General features: G+C 48.2%; 1 protein-coding gene across 4 annotated transcripts in view; it reads right to left on the minus strand.

Annotated features, from left to right (window-relative positions):
* Window positions 1-21,792, minus strand: part of LOC146870694 (plasma membrane calcium-transporting ATPase 4-like) — a 1,872,989-nt gene that overhangs the window by 264,086 nt on the left and 1,587,111 nt on the right. For all 4 annotated transcript variants that reach the window (XM_085646147.1, XM_085646144.1, XM_085646145.1 and 1 more), the window contains one exon: window positions 20,345-20,451. In XM_085646147.1, coding sequence (XP_085502273.1) covers window positions 20,345-20,451 — 107 coding nt within the window. The remainder of the gene's footprint in view (window positions 1-20,344; window positions 20,452-21,792) is intronic.

Consider the following 21,792-nt stretch of genomic DNA (forward strand, 5'->3'; position numbering starts at 1 on the left):
CTCAAAAAGCCTAAGCTAGACATAGTGGACTATGTACTTGGTCTCCGCTCCAGGATGGCTGAGTATATGGAGAAGGCATCTAAAAACCTTGAGGCAAGCCAGGCCTTACAGAAAGCTTGGCATGACCAAAAGGCTGTCTTGGTTGAGTATCAGCCAGGACAGAAGGTATGGGTGTTGGAGCCAGTGGCCCCAGCAGCACTCCAAGACAAATGGTCTGGACCCCATACAATCCTGGAAAAGAAGGGAGAGGTCACCTACTTGGTGGACCTAGGAACTCCCAGGAGTCCCCACAGGGTACTCCATGTTAACAGGCTTAAAGCATATGTTGACAGGGCAGACATGGGCTTGCTCATGGCTACAGATGAGGGACAGGAGGAAGAGAGTGACCCTCTCCCAGACCTGTTGTCTCAGAACCCTGAAGATGGCTCAGTTGAAGGAGTGACCCTTGGAGGCAACCTCACTGCCCATCAGCAGACTGAATGTAGACAGGTTCTACAATCATTTTCACATATGTTTTCCTTGATACCTAGTCAAACTGACTGGTGTACCCATGTTGTGGACACTGGTGACAGTCTGCCTGTAAAGAACAAACTTTACAGACAACCTGACCACGTCAGGGACTGTATAAAGGCTGAGGTACATAAAATGCTGGAATTAGGTGTCATTGAACCCTCAGAGAGCCCCTGGGCTAGCCCAGTGGTTCTGGTCCCCAAACCTCACACCAAAGATGGCAAGAGAGAGATGAGGTTCTGTGTGGACTACAGAGGACTCAATGCTGTCACCAGGACAGATGCACACCCTATTCCAAGGGCAGATGAGCTCATAGACAAACTAGCTTCTGCAAAGTTTTTGAGCACATTTGACTTGACAGCTGGCTATTGGCAAATCAGATTAGCTGAGGAGTCTAAGGCCAAAACAGCATTCTCAACCCCAGGCGGGCATTATCAGTTTGTGGTGATGCCCTTTGGTCTGAAGAATGCACCTGCCACCTTCCAAAGGCTGGTGAACCAAGTCCTTACTGGGTTGGATGACTTTTGCGCAGCATATCTTGATGACATTGCTGTCTTTAGTTCCACCTGGGAGGATCACCTGATCCACCTGAAGAAGGCTCTTGAGGCTCTGCAAAGGGCAGGCCTCACTATCAAGGCTACTAAGTGCCAGATAGGGCAGAGTAAGGTTGTGTATTTGGGCCACCTTGTAGGTGGGGGCCAAGTTCAACCACTGGAGAGTAAGATACAGTCCATCAAGGATTGGTCCCCTCCAACCACCCAGACTCAAGTTCGAGCTTTCTTGGGCTTGACTGGGTATTACAGGAAGTTTGTTAAGAACTATGGGTCCATTGTGACTCCTCTTAATGATCTGACATCCAAGAAGATGCCCAAAAAGGTTCAGTGGACAGTAAGCTGTCAAAAGGCATTTGATGACCTGAAGGAGGCCATGTGCTCTGCACCTATCCTGAAAAGTCCTGACTACTCCAAAGAGTTTATTGTCCAAACAGATGCTTCTGAGTTGGGTGTGGGAGCTGTGCTGTCACAACTTAATGTAGATGGTCAAGACCAACCCATTGCTTTTATTAGCAGAAGGTTGACCCCCAGAGAGAAGAATTGGTCAGCTATTGAGAGGGAGGCCTTTGCTGTGGTGTGGGCCCTGAAGAAGCTGAGGCCATACTTGTTTGGCACTCACTTCAAGATTCAGACCGACCATAAGCCCCTCTTGTGGCTAAATCAGATGAAGGGTGAAAACCCCAAACTGCTTAGGTGGTCCATTTCCCTACAGGGGATGGACTTTACAGTGGAGCACCGGCCAGGTACTGACCATGGGAATGCAGATGGTCTCTCCAGGTACTTCCACTTAGGACATGAAGACGAGACTGGTCAAGGCTAGTTTAATGTCCCAGCGTTTGGGGGGGGGTTGTGTAGGAGAGTAGGGTCTGCTATCCTATGGTCACCCCAAATTTTTGCTTTTTGCTTCACTGGTTTTTGACATATTGAGGCTGTGGGCCTGCCAATCAGACCCCCAGCCTGCTGTTCTCTCTACTAAATTAAAACTATGCACCCTAGGTGCATAACCAATTGGAAGTGGATCACCCTGTCAGCCCCTGTACCAGTGTACACTAGGTACCCAGGGCATTGGTGTACCCAAGGCCTGCCAGGGGCTGCAGCATGTATTATGCCACCCCAGGCTTGGCCTAACGATTTGACACAACTGGCTGATCACTCAGCTGGGGTAAGTTGGTGTAATCACCTCTTACTTAGGTGTAGTATACCTATACCTAACCTTAAATGGGACACCTGGTAACCTATAAGTCACTCCTATAGCAGGCCTTAACAATCCTGAGGGCAGAGTGCTTGGTTCCATGTGAGATGGTGCTCTGGCATGAGCTGAGCCTGTCTGCAGTGGTCGGAACAACTTCCTTCTACTGTTTCCAGATATCGTCATACCATATACTCTTAAGTGCATTATGAACCTCGCGGTTAAATGCTATCTTTGGTTTGGCTTTATCAAAACATGTCGAGTAAGGTGTCATACGAATTGGAATACTAACCCCTCGCCAATTCTGGCGACGGGGCTAGCATTCCACCCTTCTAGAGGGACACGACATGTACAGTACCTGAAACCCGGGTAAAATCAGACATAGCCTCAGCTCCACAAAATGGATGCTGCCACCACAGACACAAGTCTGCCCTCCTGCTGCTGGGAGTCCTTCCAGCTTGGGAGGTGTGGACAAAGGGTTTCCTGCCAGGGGAGGTGCGTGCACCACCCCAGACAGGATTTTGTGTATTGGTCAGGTAGGGCTTGAAAGAAACCAGACATGCCTGTGGCTCACAAGGAGCCTCGGTGCATATGCCAGTTCAAACCGGTCCTGGGGCACACCAGTCCCGGGCCTGGGGCGAGCTGGACAAAGGATTGGGGGTGTAACCACCCCCCTTCCTGGTCCCACCCATAGGGAGGGACCTAGCAGGTAGTCCGGCCCCTAGAATCCGAATAAAGGTAGGAGCTGTGTCCTAAGACTTCAGACATCCTGGAATCAACTTGAAACTAAGAAGAAGACGGGAACTTCGACATTCTGCTGCACAGAAGACTGAAGAAAATCTCCCCTGTGGTCAGGGAGTGACCACCTTGCTAACGCAAGCACCATCCAGCGAATCACCGTCTGCTTTGCCGCCGCCTCCCGCCGGAGCCCGAGCCCAGAGACTGACAAGACCTGGACCTCCAGACCTCTCACCGCCCGATCCACAGTCCCTGAAAAGAGGAGACCCGTGGAGGCACCGAGACACGTGGAGCCAGCCATCTTGGAACGACTACGACAAGCTGACCAGTGCAACAACCGAGGCTCCCTCCAAGTTGTGCTTTGGGTCCTGAGAAGCCCAACCCTCGAGCAGCATCTGCACCAAAGGTGAGCCCTCCAGCATCTCCACGATCTGCGTGGGGCCCTTCTGCATTTTGCCACTCGACGCGCCTAACCGGTTGCTGGCCCGCTGGCTAGTGGCCATCTTGGCGACGAAATCTACGACAAACACCGCTGGCCTGGTTGCTCCAGACTGGCCCTTGCTCCCCTCCAAAGGAGCAATCCCTCTGACCTTGCTGGTCAGAACCAACAGCTGATTTCCGAATCCTCCTGCAATTGCTTTTGCCAAGGCTTGTTTGCTTCGATCAAGTCGCCGACACCGCCGACAGCGAGAGCCTGCGTGGGACAGCTCGTGAGCCGACTCCTGGACGTCGTCGACCTTCAGGGACCACGTGGCTGCGGAGACAAGCTACCCCTCATCACCTGTTTGCACCCGACATCGCCTGGTACCCACCTGGTGCCACGCTGGTCACTGGCTAGTGACTGTGAACACTGTCCCCTCTGCTTACAGGTCTTCAACATCTCCGATCCACTCTTGGATCCACTGCATCTCTTCCCGACCGACCGCCTGCAGCATCTTTGTCCCAGGCTCAACGGAACAGATAGAAGAAACCCGACGCACTTTGAGGCCTAGGCACCCGCTTCCTGTGGGTGAGGTAAAGCTGGTACTCCGGTGCCCATGTGTAGTAATACATCTCTAGTGCCTGTGTTCCAAATCTTAAGTTCCTAGGTCATCCGGAAGATTCCTTTTGCAGTAACTTTGTACTTTTTACGCACCCATTGAAACCTATGGGAGCACGCGTGTGACTATTTGCTCTGCACACGCCACCCGTGGACCTCCTGGTCACTAACTGACGTTAGCTCCTTGTAGGCCCAGCGATTCTAGAGGCCCTAGGCCTTTTCCCTTTTCTGTTCGTGGTACTTATACCACTATTTTAGTATATGGTTTGAGTGGCCACCAGGGCCTATCCATATAACGTGCAACTTCTGTGTATTCTGTGATAATCTTGTTTGACGATTTGTGCTCCTGTGCTCATAAAGAGACTAGGGGTTACTTTGATAAATAAATACATATATATTTTGAATATATATCTGTGTGGTGTCCTTTCATTGGTATAAAAGGGGGTTACTATTGGTAAAACAGCTTGCTTAACACGCATCACGAGTTTAGCCTCAAAGACTGCTTAGCCTACGCTACCACTAGGGCAGCTAGTCCAAAAAGGTTGACTTACAACCACACCATAAGGGTTGCTTGGCATGGTACAAGGTGGTCACTAGAACTAGTGAACAGCATATACCAGGCCAACTTCTCACAGTAGCATTCCAACCGATCGTTCGTTTGCCTACTATGTCTTCTCAGATTAGATCAAGCCATAGTCAAATCAGTCCACCCGAACTACCAAACCAGGTTCTCTCTGAATCAAAGCACAAGCCACCCAAGCATGAAATGGGTCTCCTCAGTCAAGTGTAGAAAACAAGTTACTTACCTGTAACTTTGGTTCTCCAGTATTGGAACTTTCATAGATTCCCATAGCTTGTATCATTCCCCGTCGTCGGAATGGGAGTCTCGGGAAATAAAAAATACCATAGTAGTAGGTACAAAAGAGAAAGAAAGGCCTAGGCCTCATCTCATTTTGTAGCATATCCACCTCTTTTTGTAAAAGAGACCAAAATAATGCAACAACCAATCAGATTGGCCTCACCCCATAGAACCCTCCTGAGAGAGCCTCAGAGCCTCAGATTTTCGTAGCCGTTGTGTAACAGTATAACAGAATATGCTGAAGGCTGAGCTTTCCCAGGGGAGGAGGGTGGGCGCTCGGGAATCTATTAAAGTTACCAATACTGGAGAACCAAAGTTACAGGTAAGTAACTTGTTTTCTTACTCCAGTATTAGAACTTTCATAGATTCCCATAGCTTGTATCAGAATAGCTAGCAGTTAGAAAAAACGCACATTTTGTGGAACAAAGCATAGAATACCTTTGTGTGTATATCGTCATAAGAAATACAAGTTACCAAAACACTAGTAAGTAAACATCATCAGATACAAAATGTGCAAAACCAATAAGAGGAAGGAGGGTTGGAAGGGAAAGCTCACCGCTCACTTTAGTCTTTAGCGCATTGGAGATAACATTTTAAACATCTTTGAACATCCAGAGAATGGAGAGACCTCTCCGCTGGAGTTGTAGGTCCAGGGAAAAAAGATATGAGAATGACCGGTTCATTCAAATGCAAGTCCGAAGGGACTTTTGGGATGAATCTTGGATTTGTCCTCAGAATGAGAGTCTTTTTTAAACTGTAAGAACAGATCCTTAATAGTGAGAGCCTGAAGTTCACCAACCCTCCTGGCTGATGTCAAAGCGAGAAGGAGGGCCACTTTCCATGAGAGAAACTTAAGGTCCGCCCTATGAATTGGCTCAAAAGGAGGTCTCATAAGTTGAGCAAGGACCAAGTTGAGCTGCCACATGGGTGGCGGAGGTCTAACTGGAGGGAAAAGACTAAAAAGAACTTTACAAATTGTTTCACGATTCTTGCAGACCAGAGGGAAGGGCCAGAAGCTGTTCGTCTAAATCTAGAAATAGCTGCCAGGTGCACCTTGATAGAGGAATGAGCGAGCCCTGATTTGGTCAGAGTCAAAATGTATGGCAAGATCTGATGAGGAGCAGAACAGAAAGGATGAATGTTCTCTTGGCGACACCACAGGCAGAAACGTTTCCATTTCGAACAGTAGGTCTTATTCGTACTTGGTGCGCGGGCCAGAGCTATCACCTCTCTACATTCTTGAGGGATATTCAAGCTTTGGAATTCTCTGTGCTCTGGAGCCATGCTGTCAGCTGAAGCGAGCTCGGATCCAGATGTACCACTTGGCCCTGGGACATCGTCAATAGGGAGGGAATTGGAGGCAGGTGAATTGGATGATCCTGGGAGAGCAGGAGAAGCTCCGTAAACCAAAACTGGCGGGGCCACGCTGGTGCCACCAGAATCATTCTGCAGGGTTCCGCTTTGAGCTTCCTGAGCAGTCTTGGGATCAGCGGAATTGGAGGAAAGGCGTAAACAAAGGCACCTGACCAGGCCATCGAAAGCGCATTCCCCAATGATCCCTGATGGAGTTCCCTGCTTGTGTAGAACCAGCATTTCCTGTTCTCTGGAGTGGCAAACAGGTCTATGGACGGAGTGCCCCAAAGATTGAAAACTCTCTACAGAGTGCGCTGGTCTAATTCCCACTCGCGACTCACAGATTTGAGACGACTCAGAGTATCCGCTGCCGTGTTGAGGGCACCCGGTAGATGTTCCGCCGAAAGAGAGATCTGGTGCTGGATAACCCACTCCCAAATCTCCTGGGCTTCCTTGGACAGCAGCTGAGACCTTGTTCCACCCTGCATGTTCACATAATGCATGGCCGTCGTGTTGTCCGTACAGACCAGGACGGTGGATTCTCGGAAGGAAAGCCTGTAAAGCTAGACGAATCGCTTTGAGGTCCAGAAGGTTGATATGGAGAAGCCGTTGCTCGAGCCGCCAGCGGCCGCTCACTTGAAGGTCTTGCAAGACCGCTCCCCAGCCTTCTAGAGAGGCGTCTGTGGTAAGTATCAGAGGAGCTGGAGTGACTGTGAAGGTGAGACCCTGAGAAAGATTGTCTCTGACCATCCACCAGCTGGCCGCCTCTTTCATAAGAGGAGTGATGACTACTTTTTCGTCGAAAGAGCCTTCTGCTTGGCGCCACTGCAAGTCCAACTGCTCTTGGAGCGGGCGCATTCACAGCCTGCAATGAGGAATTAAGGGAATGCAAGATGAGATTGATCCTAGAAGAGACTTGTAAAGGCGAACCGACAGAGACAGTCGTGCTTGCAATCGACGGGTGGAAGCTGTCAGTTTTTGCTGTCTTTTCTCTGATGGAAAAGCTTTGCAACAAGCTGTGTCCAGAATAGCCACCAGAAACTTGGCCGACCTGGAAGGACAGAGGACTGACTTCTCCTTGTTGAGTTGAAGTCCCAGATGACTGAAGAGTTGAATGCAGCTTTCGACTGCCTCTCATGCTGCCTGAAAAGACGGTGCTTTCACCAACCAGTCGTCCAGATACGGAAAAACATCTAACGTTTATTTTCTGAGAAACGCTGCGACTGGGGCCAAGACCTTCGTGAATATCCGGGGCGAAGATCTGAGTCCGAAAGGCAGGACCTTGAATTGGAAGTGGCTCTTGGCTACTGTAAAGCGAAAAATCCTCCTGTGGGCAGGGTGGATGGGGACATGGAAGCATGCGTCCTCGAGTTCCAAGGTGGCCATGTAATCCCCTGGATTGAGGAGCCGCAAAATGTCCTGCAGGGAAACCATCCGAAACGAGAGTTTTATGAGATAGGTGTTGAGCTCCCTCAGGTCTAAAATTGGGCGCCGTTTGTCTACGGTCTTGCGAACGAGGAAGAACTGGGAATAGAATCCTTTGCCTCGTTGGGACAGAGGTACCGGCTCTATCGCTCCTTTGAGAAGTAGTTGGTAAGCTTCTAGACGTAGAAGGTGCAGATGTTTGGATTCGGTGGCGCAAGGGGCTCTGGACGGTGGCTGGTGTTGAAACTCCAGTGTATGGCCAAATCGGATGATATTGAGGACCGACTGATCTGATGTTATGAATTGCTAGTTTTGGAGGCATTGTGATATCCTGCCACCCACTGGTGTCACAGGGGGCGAAGGAACAGTAGACAGAGCCAGGAAGCCGCTATTGGCGCTTAGAGGAATCTCTCCCCTGGTGCCCTTGTCGTCCTCTAGAAGATTGGCGAGAGAAAGACGACAATTGGCCCCGACGTTGTGAATACTGGGGCCTGTAAGATTGAGATGGCTGCGAATAGGAGGAGTAGCAGTGCTGCTGGTATCCACCTCTGTATGAAGCAAAACCTTTTCCTCTCGCTCCACGGAAAGGCACTTTGCAGAATTGCAAAGTCCCAAGGGACTTCGCAGTCTCCGTGTCCTTTTTTATATCCTGCAGCGCATCGTCCACGTGCTTCCCAAAAAGCATCTCCCCATCGAACGGCAGATCCAGGATCTTCTTCTGGACTTCCGGGCGAAACCAGGTGGCCCGAAGCCAGCCTTGCTAAGAACTGCCGCTCCTGCCAGAGAGCGGAAAGCTGTAGTAGCAATGTCCATTGCGCAATCAATTTCCGAAGAGGAACGTTCTCCTTCCTCCAGGATTTTATTGGCGTCAGCCTTAGAGTCTACTGGTAGTTGGTCCAAATACGGGGATAGGTCGCACCACACCTGGCGATCATATTGTTCAAGAATTGCCAAGGCATTAGCAGCCCTGACCAGGGGGCTGGACATAGAAGAGAACCTCTTCCCCACATTATCTAGTCATCTACCCTCCTTATCCTGTGGTGTGGTGAGGGGCGCAGACGGATTCTTCGACATCCTTTGGGCCGCTTGAGAAATTACAGAGTCCGGTTTCGGCTGGCTGACCAGACAAGCAGGGCTGTCCTCTGGAACTTTGTACTTTTTCTCCAGCTGAGGAAGAACAGGCATGACAGTTGCTGGAGACTTCATAACTTTTATCCCCTCATCCCAGACATGGCTCACAATTGGGATAGAACAGACAGACTTTTTATAAGGTTCTTTAAAATCATAAAGAAAACATTCTGATTGTACTGACGGAATGGGAAGATCGAAACATTTGGAAGCTCTTTCCATTAAATTGTGAAAACCTCCAATATCTGCTGGAGGAGAGTCCGCCGGATCCGGAGATGGAGAAGCGGGATCCGGAATAATGTAGTCGTCCCATTCCCTATCTGGATCCGGGACTGAGGCTGTGCCCTCGTCATCATATGATGAGTCATCTTGAATTGTGTCCACATTTTGTGGAGGTTCCGGAGGCTCCAGGACCGGAGCTTGGGGAAGCGGAGGAACCACTGAACCAGGAGTTGGAGGAGGAGGTTGAGACACTTGAACTGACTGTGGCCGGAAGATTGAGCTGGAAATCTCTTTCTGTAATCCAACAGCATGAGTTGGAGATCAGCAATGAGTGAAGACGGCATGGCCACCATGCCCTGTTGCGACTGTTCATGACATCTAGATTGTTGCGGATGTTGCTGTTGCTCCATATAATAGTCCTCAGAGTCTGAGTCCTAATATTTTACATGTAACTGGGATGGGCTATATGCATCCCCGTAAGGACCATCATCCTCCTCTGAAAATTCCTCCTCCAAAAGGAGTGCCGGAGGCAGTGGTGTCACTCTTCGAGGAGATGTCATTTCCGGGGTAATTCTGCGTCTTCTTATCGAAATTGCCACTTTTTGTAAGTCATCCCCGACGAAGATTGAACCGTCGACGATTGCCCTTTCGTCGTCGACGGTTCAATATTTGTCATCGAGACCGTCGTCAGTGTCATGCTGGAAGCCATAGACGACGTTGTCACCACCACCAACATTGACGTCATCCTCGTCGATGTCAAGGTAGTCATCATAGGCGTCGACGACATAGTAACAGGTACCTCAGGTTGCAGCGTCGACAAAGCCGTCGTCGACGAAGGCACTGGAGACGGAACTAAAATCGACGTTGGTTGATTCTTTGACGCCTTCGTCGACGTACCTGATGCTGTCGTCGACGGGCGGATTTTCTTGTCAGCTTTCCCCTCAGGCAGGACAGAAGCTGGTTTCTTCAACAGTTTTGGCTTCTCAGAAGGTGCAGGTGAAACCGAAGGCCCATGGCTCGCCTTCTTAATAGAATGTGCCTCAGAAACCAGTCCTTCCCTCTGCTTTACACCTCGGTGAGGATATTTGATGGGACTGCGCCTGTCAGACCTATCAGAGGTCTTTTGTAAGGCTTTGGCAGGGGGGTCAGAAGAAGTTGAAGCTGAAGACCTACCCCTTTTTTTAGATCTTCTCGAAGATGTTGCAGAGGAAGCATCATCACTGTCACTAGATACCGGGTCTTTCCGTGACTTTAACTTTTGCAACCAGGTGAGCAAACGTCCCTCACGGTCTCTCAAGGTCTTTGAAGAAAAGGTCCGACAGATCTTGCAGTCGGTGGCCTTGTGGTCAGTTTACAAACAATAAATACAGTCCTTATGTTTTAAAGCCTTCTTCTCCTTGTCAGACATCCTGAAGAACGCTGAAGAGAAACAGTTGAAACACAGTTGAAAATACAGAAGTTGAAGAGAAAGAAATCTGAGCAGAGCTCAGTGGAGACTCCCTTGCACAACGTGAGGTAGAAAATCTGAGGCTCTGAGTCTCTCTCAGGAGGGTTCTATGGGGTGAGGCTAATCTCATTGGTTCTTGCATTATTTTGGTCTCTTTTAGAAAAAGAGGTAGATATGCTACAAAATGAGATGAGGCCTAGGCCTTTCTTTCTCTTTTGTACCTACTACTATGGTATTTTTTATTTACCGAGACTCCCATTCCGACGACGGGGAATGATACAAGCTATGGGAATCTATGAAAGTTCCAATACTGGAGTAAGCTTGGTTTCCGTGCCACACTGAGCAAAGGACCCACATCTAGGCATACCCTGGGACACTTAGGGCCTAACATCTAACACGCAAAAGGTAATGTGAGGAATGCTTTCTATATGCCTAACCACCGGCAATTGTTAAGGGTAGCGTTCCAACACACTGGTCTTTTGCCCACTGTGCCACCTCAGACAAGATCCAGCCATAAGCATATCAGTCTTGGTACTACTCCAATAGAAACAGTCCAGCCTGAACGGCCAAGCTAGGTCCTCGCTGTACTGGAATTTCAAGCAATCTCAGACTAGTTTCTGCCTAATTTGGCCTCTCAAATCGGGTGTAGCTTGGTTCCCTAGGCATACCCTTGGCCACGCACAGTGTTACATTAAACACACAAAAAGTGTGATACACGTTCCTTGTCCACTGTGCTATAGAATCCAAGCTACATCTCACTGCCGAGGCTTAACAGATCCAAAACCTGTCTGGGTTTGCTTGTGTTCCTTTCTGGAGAGGGCTTCGTCTGGCAGTTTAGGATAGTCTAGGTTTGTGCTCACCCTTGAGGGGAGGCCCAGAGGATACAGGAGCAACCCTAAACAACTCAAGCATCTCCAGCAGAAAAGCGTCAACCTACGCACGGTCAACCAATGGAGACAGGAACTCCAATAACATATTTTTCAAAGTTAGGATTTTATCCGATGATTACTAAGAGTCCATCTTTAGGCAATGGCACTGAGACTCCAAATGGTCCTGGAAGCGAGAAAGTTTCCTCAAGGAAGAGGATATCTCACTTTCCTGTGCTTTTTGTATTTTTTATGGAAAGATCTTTTTGACGATAGTATCCCATCAGGAGTCTCACCTGAAAGTGAAGAAATCGCCTTGGAATATCATTGCAGGCCTTAGCAAAAAATAGCTTAATCTCTCACTAGCTGTTAGCTTTCGAGTATATATAGAAGCACAGAAGTGGCACCGCTGAGTTTCACGCATAAACAGATGTAGATGTCATGTGGGTCCAAGAAGGACATTTAATCTAGTGGCATCTGCAACAGTGTTCAAAGCACAAGTTACTTGCTTGTGTAACAATATATCTGTAAGAGACATTAGTTAGTGATAGATTCCTTACCTTAGAATATCCCCAGGCGTCAGACTGGATCTGGAAAGTTTTCGTCAGCAGTGCCCCTGCGCGTCGGTAGGTGTCGTCGTACGGCTCCGCGTACGTCACTGGCGTCGTAGCTGCTGAGATGACGTCGTCGGAGCTACTTAGACTCGCCAACGCGCGCTGACGTCAGTTCTGTACACAACTTTTCCGCGCCAGGAGTGCAGAGCCATGCCAAAGACCGACCACTGGTGCAATAGAACTAGGGCCCTGAAATGGATGACCTGAACCCTAGAGAACAGTTTGCAGAACGGATATATCATTACACAAGTAAGTAACTTGTGCATCTGAAAGATTCCTTACCTTAGAATACATACTCAAGCAATACCAACCCCGGTGGTGGGTCTGTGAAGTGAGATTACACCAGAAAGTCACGGAGAACTGAACGGCCAAAGTGCTGTAGTAGCTGCTGTTGCCCTGGTAGAATGGGCGCGTAGCCCAACCGGAGGTTCCTTTTTAGCCAGAGAGTAACAAGCTTTAATGCACAAGACAACCCATCGGGAGATAGTCCGCTTGTGCACAGCCCGACCTTTCTTGGCACCCACGTAGCCAACAAAGAGCTGGTCATCCACCCGGAACTGTTGTGTGCGGATGAGATAGAACGAAAGCGCACGTTTTGGGTCCAGGCGGTGGAGCCGCTCCTCTTCTCTTGAAGGGTGCGGAGGCCGGAAGAAAGTGGGCAAAGTAACAGTTTCATACTGAGTAGCTCGGGATACCAAACTCTTCATGCCCAGTCTGGTGCCACTTGAATGACTTGGACCCGGTCGCGTCTGATCTTCTTCGGCACTCTGGGCAGAAGTGGTATAGGCGGAAAGGTGTACAATAGACCGCAACTCCACTTGCGACGAAAAGAGTCTCCGAGCGAGTGAGCCTTGGAAACTCCAACGTGCAGAACTGCTGACATTGCGCCTTCTCTTCGGTGGCGAATAGATCTAACCAAGGTTCTCCCCACTGCTGATAGAGACCTTGCACCACCTCCGAGTTAAGATGCCATTCGTGATCCAACATACACCTGCGGCTGAGTTTGTTCGCCCTGGCGTTCAGTGTACCTGCCAGGTGTTGAACCACCAAGGAAATGCCTTGATGTTCCAGCCACGTCCAGAGATGTAGAGCCTCCTGACATAGGGTCCACGACCCCACCCCGCCCTGCTTGTTGCAGTACCACATGGCGGTGGTGTCTGTGAACACCTGCACTACTCTCCCCTTGACAGAGGGAAGGAATGCTTTCAGTGCAAGTAGGATCGCCCTGAGCTCCAAAAGATTGATATCGAGCTTGGACTCCGCCGGAGACCAGAGGCCTCTGGTCTGCGCCTCTCCCATGTGACCGCCCCATCCCAGGAGGGACGCGTCCGTCACTACTGTGCGCTCCGGTTGGGGAAGGGAGAGGGATCTGCCACTGACCCAACGCTGGTTCGTGAGCCACCACTGCAAGTCCTGTGCAGTGCCCTCCGAGATCTGGACGTAGTCGGACAGGTTCCCCAGATGCTGCGTCCACAGGATCTTCAGGTCCCACTGCAGAGCCCGCATATGCCATCTGGCATGATAGATCAGCAGGATGCAGAAGGCCATGAGGCCCAGCAGCCTCAGGGTCTTCCTGACCGAAACGCAGGACCAGGGCCGAAAGATCGGAATCATAGCCTGAATGTCCTGGACTCACTGTTCGGGAGGATAAACCCGAAACTGCGCCATATCCAGAACCGCTCCGATGAAGAGGAGCTTCTGAGAGGGAATCAGGTGTGACTTCGGCACGTTGATGGAAAACCCAAGCAAATGCAGGAGGTCGGACGTAGTCTTGAGGTGGGAGACAACTGCCCGGGGCGAGCCCGCCTTCAACAGCCAGTCGTTGAGATAGGGGAAGACTGAAACCCCTGATCTGCGCAGATGAGCTGCGACCACCGCCATCACTTTCATGAACACCCGAGGAGCGCTGGTAAAGCCGAAAGGGAGCACGGTGAACTGAAAGTGCTAGTGGCCTACTGTGAACCGTAGGTAACGCCGGTGGGCCGGCAGGATGGGTATATGAAAATAAGCATCCTGCAAGTCCAGCGCTACCAGCCAGTCTTGCGGTTCTAGGGCAGACAAGACCTGAGCAAGCGTGAGCATCTCAAACTTCTCCTTCCAGAGGAAGCGATTGACGTTCCGGAGGTCTAAGATAGGAAGCAGGCCCTTGTCCTTCTTTGGAACCAAGAAGTAGTGGGAATAACAACCACGACATAAGTCTGGCGTCGGAACGCGCTTAATGGCCCCCAACTTCCTGCTGGAAAAGTGCCAAGTGATCCCCCGACATGCGGTGGTACTAAGGTGGCATGGCTGGCGGGGTAGACTCGAAGGGGAGGGAGTAGCCCCTTCTGACTATTTGCAGAACCCACCTGTCCAAGGTGATGGTGCGCCAGTGGGGAAGGTGATGACGAATCCTGCCACCCACTGGCGTCTGGTAGGCCTGAAACACTGGACTAGGAAGGTTTTGAGGCGAAAGGGGCGGTGGGGGATTGACCCGCCCGCTGTCCTCGGGACCCACCACGGCGGGTCCCACGTCCGTGGCTGCGCAGGCTTGCGGGTCTGAAAGGAACGCGTTTGGGCGCCTCGACCCTGACCTTGAAAGGAGCGAAAACTGGACGCTGAGGGAGTACTCATGGTGGCGAGACCCAAGGACTGGGCCGTAGCCCAAGAGTCCTTAAAGCATCCAAAGTGTTATCCGCGTTGTCACCAAAGAGGTGTGTGCCATCAAAGGTCATGTCCAACAAAGTGTTCTGGACATCCCCAGAGCAGCCAGTAGTTCTGAGCCAAGCGTAACGACGGAGCGCCACTATTGTGGAAAGTGCCCTGCCGAGAGAATCGGCCGTGTCAAGCCCACAACGTATAGTAAATTTAGCAGCATCCCTCCCTTCGGTAATGGCCTGGGAGAGAACCGCCTGTGCTTCCATAGGGCACTGAGGCAGCACCTATGCCACAGTGTCCCACCCAGAATGGGAATAGCGGCCCAACAGGCACGCAGTATTCACCGCTCGCAACCCGGGACTGGCAGAAATGAAAATCTTTTTCTCAAACTGCTCCAGTTTCCTAGATTCCTTGTCTGGAGGAGCAGAAGGAAATACACTCTGCGAGGCAGGAGCCTGGACAACCAGACTCTCAGGCGTCGGGTGTTGTGTGAGAATGCTGGGGTCGCCCGGTGCCGGGCGATGGCGACGTGCCACACCCTTATCTACCGGAACCCCGGTTAGGTTTGATCCAGGTGATCAACAGGAATTAAGCGCCTCGTTGAAGGGCAGCAGCGGCTCCGCAGAGGAGGACGGTGGCTGCAGCACCTCGGTCAAGAAATTGGTCCTGATAGGTACAGAAGTGAGCTCGAGGTTAAGAGCCTCAGCCGCCCTACGCAACACCACTGAAAAAGTCCCAACCTCCTCTGTAGCCACGGAAAAAGGGGACAGTGTACCAGGGTGTGGAGAGATATCCAGATCCACTGGACCCTCCATGTCGCCGTCCCATTCAGGCTCATCCTCGGATTGAGCTGCAAGAGGGTCTTCAGACCCCTCCCAGTACTCCCCTTCATCCACCCGGTTGTTGAGGAGGCCGGTAAGGACGAGGTGCCTGGGGAAATGGGACAAATTCCCCACCAAGAAATGGAATCGGGGGGTAAGAGACCAATCCTGGTTTGGCACCGTACGGCACCAGCGAGGCCGAAGCCGGCAGCGCTGCAGGGTATGGTGCCAGCATACCCGAGGCCAAAGGCGGCGTCACAGGGGCAGATCCACCCAACAGGTCCGCGGGGCCCGAAGGTGCTCCGGAGGGACCCGATGGGACAAACAAATAGCAAGGCCAACACAAAGGCCTGTACCTCGTCCGAAATTCTACATAAGCTGTAAAATATTTCTGGAATGTGTTTGCTTCTGAACAAAAATAAAAGCTTTATAATATTCAAAAAAAAAAAAAATGACTGCAAATGCTCTAACACAACAAAGAAATAAAAAGTGATGACCAAATAGTCATATTAACTGGACAAATGTCACAGAAAAGAAAACAGCTCCTGGGAAACCAACAGATAAAATGAAACCTATTCTCTAAACCAGTGTTTCCCAAACTGAGTCGCCAGCCGTTTTTGGTGGGTCACTCATGAATGTCGAAGTAATAAATAAAGGCGTCTTTAAATTCTGTAGATATCTTGTCACATTTGCTGCATTTCAAAGACAGCGGTTAAATGTCAAGCAGTGTCTTCTGAGAAATGTGCTTCTTACAGTTTTAACTTTCACTTTCCAGTCAGATATCGATAAGTAAAGTGAACTATGTGACAGTCTTCCTGGGATAGAGGTAACGTGAAAGGAAAGGCTTTGGGATGTAATTTTTCTGCAACCTACAACAAAATGTACATTTCTATAAATTAACTGTACACATTCAGCAGTTAGGAAAGCAAATATGAAGCACATTTTTTGTAATTCTGAAATGTAATTGAAACAACGATTTCAAGGCACTTTACTTGGTGATGCACAATGGCAAATATTGACTGAAACCCAATGTTCACACATCATTTGTATGCAATATAGTTTTATCAGTAAAACAGTGTGTCTGTGAAAATGTAGTGGCCATTTAAATGCCAAATGTGCTGTCTATAAATGACAGTGCACTGCCACATGATGTTTTGGTTACATAAAACAAAATGGGCCACCTCATGTCCATTAAAGTTAGGTGGGTCACAAAAGCTTGTCGTTCTTAAAAGTAGGTCGTGGTTGTAAAATGGTAGGCAAGCCCTGCTCTAAATGATTATGAAAAATATCAAAATATGCAATTTAACCTGTGGAAAGGGAGAAAGTCCCTATTACACAAAAATATAAATTTGAGATGGAAAGAGTTTTCTAACCTAAATGATGTTACTAGAATAACAGGAAGGATTATGTTACTTACCCTGTAAGCATCTGTTCTTGGCATGTAGTGCTGTAGATTCACATGTTTTGCATAAGTCCATCATCTTGTGTTGGGCTCTGATGTTTACAGGTTGGTTTTGTTCCAAGAAGTTGTCTTCAAGTCACAAGGCTGTGTGGCTCCTCCTCTTGGGAATACTGTGCATGGTCATCAAACCCATCTTTAGATTGGTTTGCCGTGGGTAGGAAATCCTTCTCTATTGAGTCCTTATATAAAGGTACCTGATGAAAAGTGGCTGCTCTAGCTATGAGATCCTGATAATCTAATTCATCATCCGGTAGTGATGAGCGGCTAGGATATAAATCAGGATCAGTGTCAGAATGAGGGTCAATATTATAATCATCCCAGGGATCCCCTGGTTGTGTGTTATCTGGAATGTCCTGATCATCCTCTACTGTTGATTGAGGAGACATGCTACCCTTTTCAGATAATTGTGGTGAGTGAGGTGGAGGAGTGGGTGGTGGAGGTGTTAATTGTGGTACATGTGAAGTAGGATGGGAATGTGCAGTGGACTAGTTGCAGCATCCTTTCTCTTCTTCTTTAGGGGCTGAACAGAAATGTCCAAAGCCTCCTCAAACTCAACTGCTTGTTAGGAGTATGTAGCTTTGGTGGCTGTACCATAACTTTCTTTGTTCCAGGCTGAATTTGAAGTGTTTTCTGTTTTGGATCGAGATTTTTATTAAATTGCTTGAGGATTGGCTCTGGAGGATATTTCGGACCGAAAACAAAGCATTTCGGTGGTGGGAGCTTTGTCTTTGAAGGAGGAAGATTAGATTCCAAAATAACAAGTCTTTTTTTCGGTGCTGAGACCGAAGTGTTTTGGTCTCTGGTAGAATGCATACAGAGGACACTGCTGTAGGCCAAGCTTTCGGAGTTGAGCCGGAGGGCGAAGATTTTGAGTCATGTTTTTGGTGCACGCCATGGCTTGTGTGCAGTGGCAGCTTGTGAGTGGATTTTTCGGTGAAAGCTGAGGATTTGGTTTTCAGAGCAGGGGTAGAAGTACTCACGGTACGTTGTTTCTGTGCTGGCTGAAGAATGGCCGAGTCCTCTTCTGATTAATACTTGGAATTTGTATGGAAAGGGATTCCTTCTGTACCGCTGAAGCCTCTTCTTCCTCATCTTGTCAACCAAAGATGTCAGGGACATCGTCCATTTGCTTGCACTATATTTCTTGTTGTCTAGCCCTTTAATCTTGAAGAGTTTTTTAGACCGGAAAGACTTACAGGCCCTCCCAGGTGTCTTCTTGATTTTCAGGAGAGAGACACAAGTTGCAAACGGGATGTTGGTCTGTGTGAGAGTAATTGGAGTGGCACTTTGGACAGTGGAGTGCTTTCTATTAGCAGGTTATTCTCGTTGGAAATGGAGAAGAGTTGCCTGGCCAGGTGTGGCCCTAGGCCAAGGTAACGAGTCGAAAACCCACTACGAAAGTCAAAGTATGAGAGGTAATAAGATACCTATCGAGACAATACCGTCGAGAAATGTAACGGACCAAAAAGGGACCAGAGAGACTCAAACCGGAGCGCAAAATAATACATCCAAACCCATCGGTGGAAAAAAAACCTATCTGAAGATGGCGTTGATGCCCATGCGCAGTATTCCCAAGAGGAGTAATCACACAGCCTCATGACTCGAAGAAAACGTCTTAGAAGAAAAACAACTTGTAATCATCCGAGCCCAACACTAGATGGCGGACTTATGCAAAGCATGCATATCTACAGTACATGACTCGAACATACAGGTTTTATAATAATACACAAACTTGTTCAAGACTGTCACTACAGCAAATTTAACTACAGCCAATGATAGATATCTGCCGCTTTTATATGTAAAGTCATGTCACGTCCTAGCTGTGGTCTCAATGAGATGGATAAATTGGAAATCACCATACTGTTTTCGAACAAGAGAAGTAAATCTGCCCAAGATGTAATTGAAGGTCAACTTGACTCCAGGAATGACAATCAAATCTTTATAACATTTCACTTCAGCTTATCTAGAGGTAGTAAACTGGACAATATAAAGCTAAACTCAGAGAAGGAAATACAAAACAAAAATTGTCTCTCATTGTTGCTATGTCATTCAGGAATGCCTGGCTCCTCTAACATGGCTCTCAGACAGCGAGCTGAGAGCATAGTTTCAGAAGGATGGGGAGAAGGATTTGGCACACAGGGTGGTGGGATTTTTTATGTTTTCCATTTGAATTTGAGTAGCAGCTGAAATCCGGGACAGATAATTTTAAAGACCTTACGTAACACATAATTGTAGAGGTGCAGAAAGTGAATAATGAGAATGTTTTTCACATTGGACTTCTGAGTAATAACACAGGCAACTCAAGCTTTCCTTTCTTTTTGTATTTGATGTCACTCAGAAGCCTCTTTGAAAAAGATGCCTGCTATTCTTTGTTACCCAGCTATATTTCTGTATATTATTAGAATTATGGCACTGATGCTCAGTAGCATCAACAATACGGAGCTTAGGGGTGAATGGGCAGGTCGCCCCCCCCACTCATAGACTATTCACAAAATAAGACCTGCCTAGAAAGTAAAATGAACAGAGTGAACACGCTTTTCAGTATCACATACACATTCAAAACTACTTTGTTTTGATTTATCATGAATGGCGTGCATCGATCGGGTCTGATGTCACTCGCTTCTTTGGAAAAACCTATATCGTGTCTGTGTGTGTGTAAAGTGCTTCCCTTGTCTTCTCATTTCCTAAAAAATATATATAAAAAGGAAAAGGCAGTGAGGAACCATATACATATGGTATCCACTCAAGAACAACAGTGATAGAAAAAGGTGAAGAAAGGATGGCAGTGCCTCACGGAAGTAACACCATGGAGGATATGCAGACAGGTACTCGCCTGCTACCTCACGTTCTCATCATTAGCAACTGCCACCCAGAAAGGAAGAAAATAAATCAAAAACCTCTTATCAATCCCCTCAAGTGGTGCTACATGTGTAACTTAAATATTAATTTGTGTATGTGTGTTCCAAAAAAAATTTAAATAAAATAATGTCGACCCAAATAGGACAGACTGGGTCTGATCAGAACCCGCGTCGGTCCGAATTTGCTCAGTAGACTGTTAAATTCTGGTCAGTGTGCAAACTCCTGTTTGCCGGGCTATTGGACTTTTGAGATGTGCGGTAAAGTTCGCAACATCATATTTTCACCTGGTAAATTTCAGCACATCAAACCTGCTGAAATATGCACAGTAAATACAGAGACAGACAAAGTGTGGTGCATAAACCTCCATATCTGTGTGTAATTCTTCATTTTAATAAGAAAACTATAAATATGAGGGATCTTCTACACCCAGTAGACACTGCACTTTGGACTATTGGTATTTACTGGGTGCAGTAAAAATGTCGCCATATACCAGAGCACTATCATCTAGGCCTTTATCATTAAAAGAGGCTGACAATATCATCACAGCAAGCCTGCAAAATGGAGACCTTTAAAGAGTTGGTAATAATCTTAACTGCAGAGGATGACCTAAGAGAGTCATACCATAGCAAATCCGACATCTGCTTTCTTCAGGGCCGGCCCATCATTGGTACCATCTCCTGTCACAGCCACAACCTGCCGAGTTTCGCCCACAGTGCTGTCAATGATCCCTGCAACACAAACAAAACGGTTAATTTAAAAATGTTGCATCCTAAACTCCACTGAACTTTATATACATGCTTTGACTTGCCCCCCTTAAACCACTAAGCAGTAGTGCAGAGCCAGAAAGAAGCAGGAAATGTAAACACTTCTTCCGATAACCATTACAAAGAGATACTCCCTAGCAACTGTTCAAATAGTCACCCAAAACGAGGAACTGGTCCGGTCCCGAAAAAACAGCAACACTTTTTATGCCATACTTTTCAGCTAATAAAACCAGTTTTGAGAGAAACTTCTTCTTAGAATAAACCTCGCTTGGCTGGAATTTTTTGATTTTCACATTTGTCTTGCAATCATGGACTTTTGATCATAAAGTACGGTAAAGAAATGCGTTACTTACCTGTAACAGCAGTTATCCAGTATTGGTGTCTTTCATAGATTCACATGCCTGAATCATTCCCCGTCGTCGAGACGGGAGCCTCCGGTACATAAAAAAGTAATGTCCTATAGACATACATAGAGAAAAAAATAGGCCTAAGGGCCTCCCCTTAGTAGCCTATCATAGTCCTTATGTAAAAAGGACCAAACTTCTAGAGCCAGCCAATCAGCTATCACCTCCCTCTAGAACCTTCCTGGCAGGAGCCTCAGTCCCTCAGATTTTCGTACGCACCAAGCTAGGTAGGCGTAATATAGTTAGAGAGAGGCGTGAGTCCTTCCAGGGGAGGCGGGAGGGTTGCATGTGAATCTATGAAAGACACCAATACTGGATAACTGCTGTTACAGGTAAGTAACGCATTTCTTATCCAGTATTAGGGGTGTCTTTCATAGATTCACATGCCTGAATCAGAGTAGTTAGCAATGCATTATGCACATTTCCGATGTAACATGCCAGAAAGGTACTTGAGATAATACAATCATTATCATAACAGTTCAAAGCATTGGCATACATCAAAACAGTAAACAGTAAAGAATGTGCATACCAGGAAGGCGGGTTGTTGGAAGGCTCACCTCACTGGAACAGATGGCGGAGCACCGCCTGGCCCACTGCCGCATCCTTCGTAAGTTCGGCATCCAGGCAGTAGTGTCTGGAGAAGGTATGCGGTGACTTCCACGTCGCCGCTCTACAGATGTCCAAAATCGGCACTCCAGCAAACAGCGCTGCTGATGTGGACATCGCTCTGGTGGAGTGTGCTTCCACCCTGTCTCGCAACGGCCGTCCGGCCCCTTCATGGCAGAACGCTATTGCAGAAGAAATCCACCTTGAGATGCTCTGTTTTGTAAGAGGCATACCCAGCCTTGGTCTGCTGTAGGCCACAAATAACTGTGAAGATTTTCTGAATGCTTTTGTCTTA

This window comes from Triturus cristatus, chromosome 1_1 (genome assembly GCF_964204655.1).
Source record: "Triturus cristatus chromosome 1_1, aTriCri1.1, whole genome shotgun sequence".
Lineage (NCBI taxonomy): Eukaryota > Metazoa > Chordata > Amphibia > Caudata > Salamandridae > Triturus > Triturus cristatus.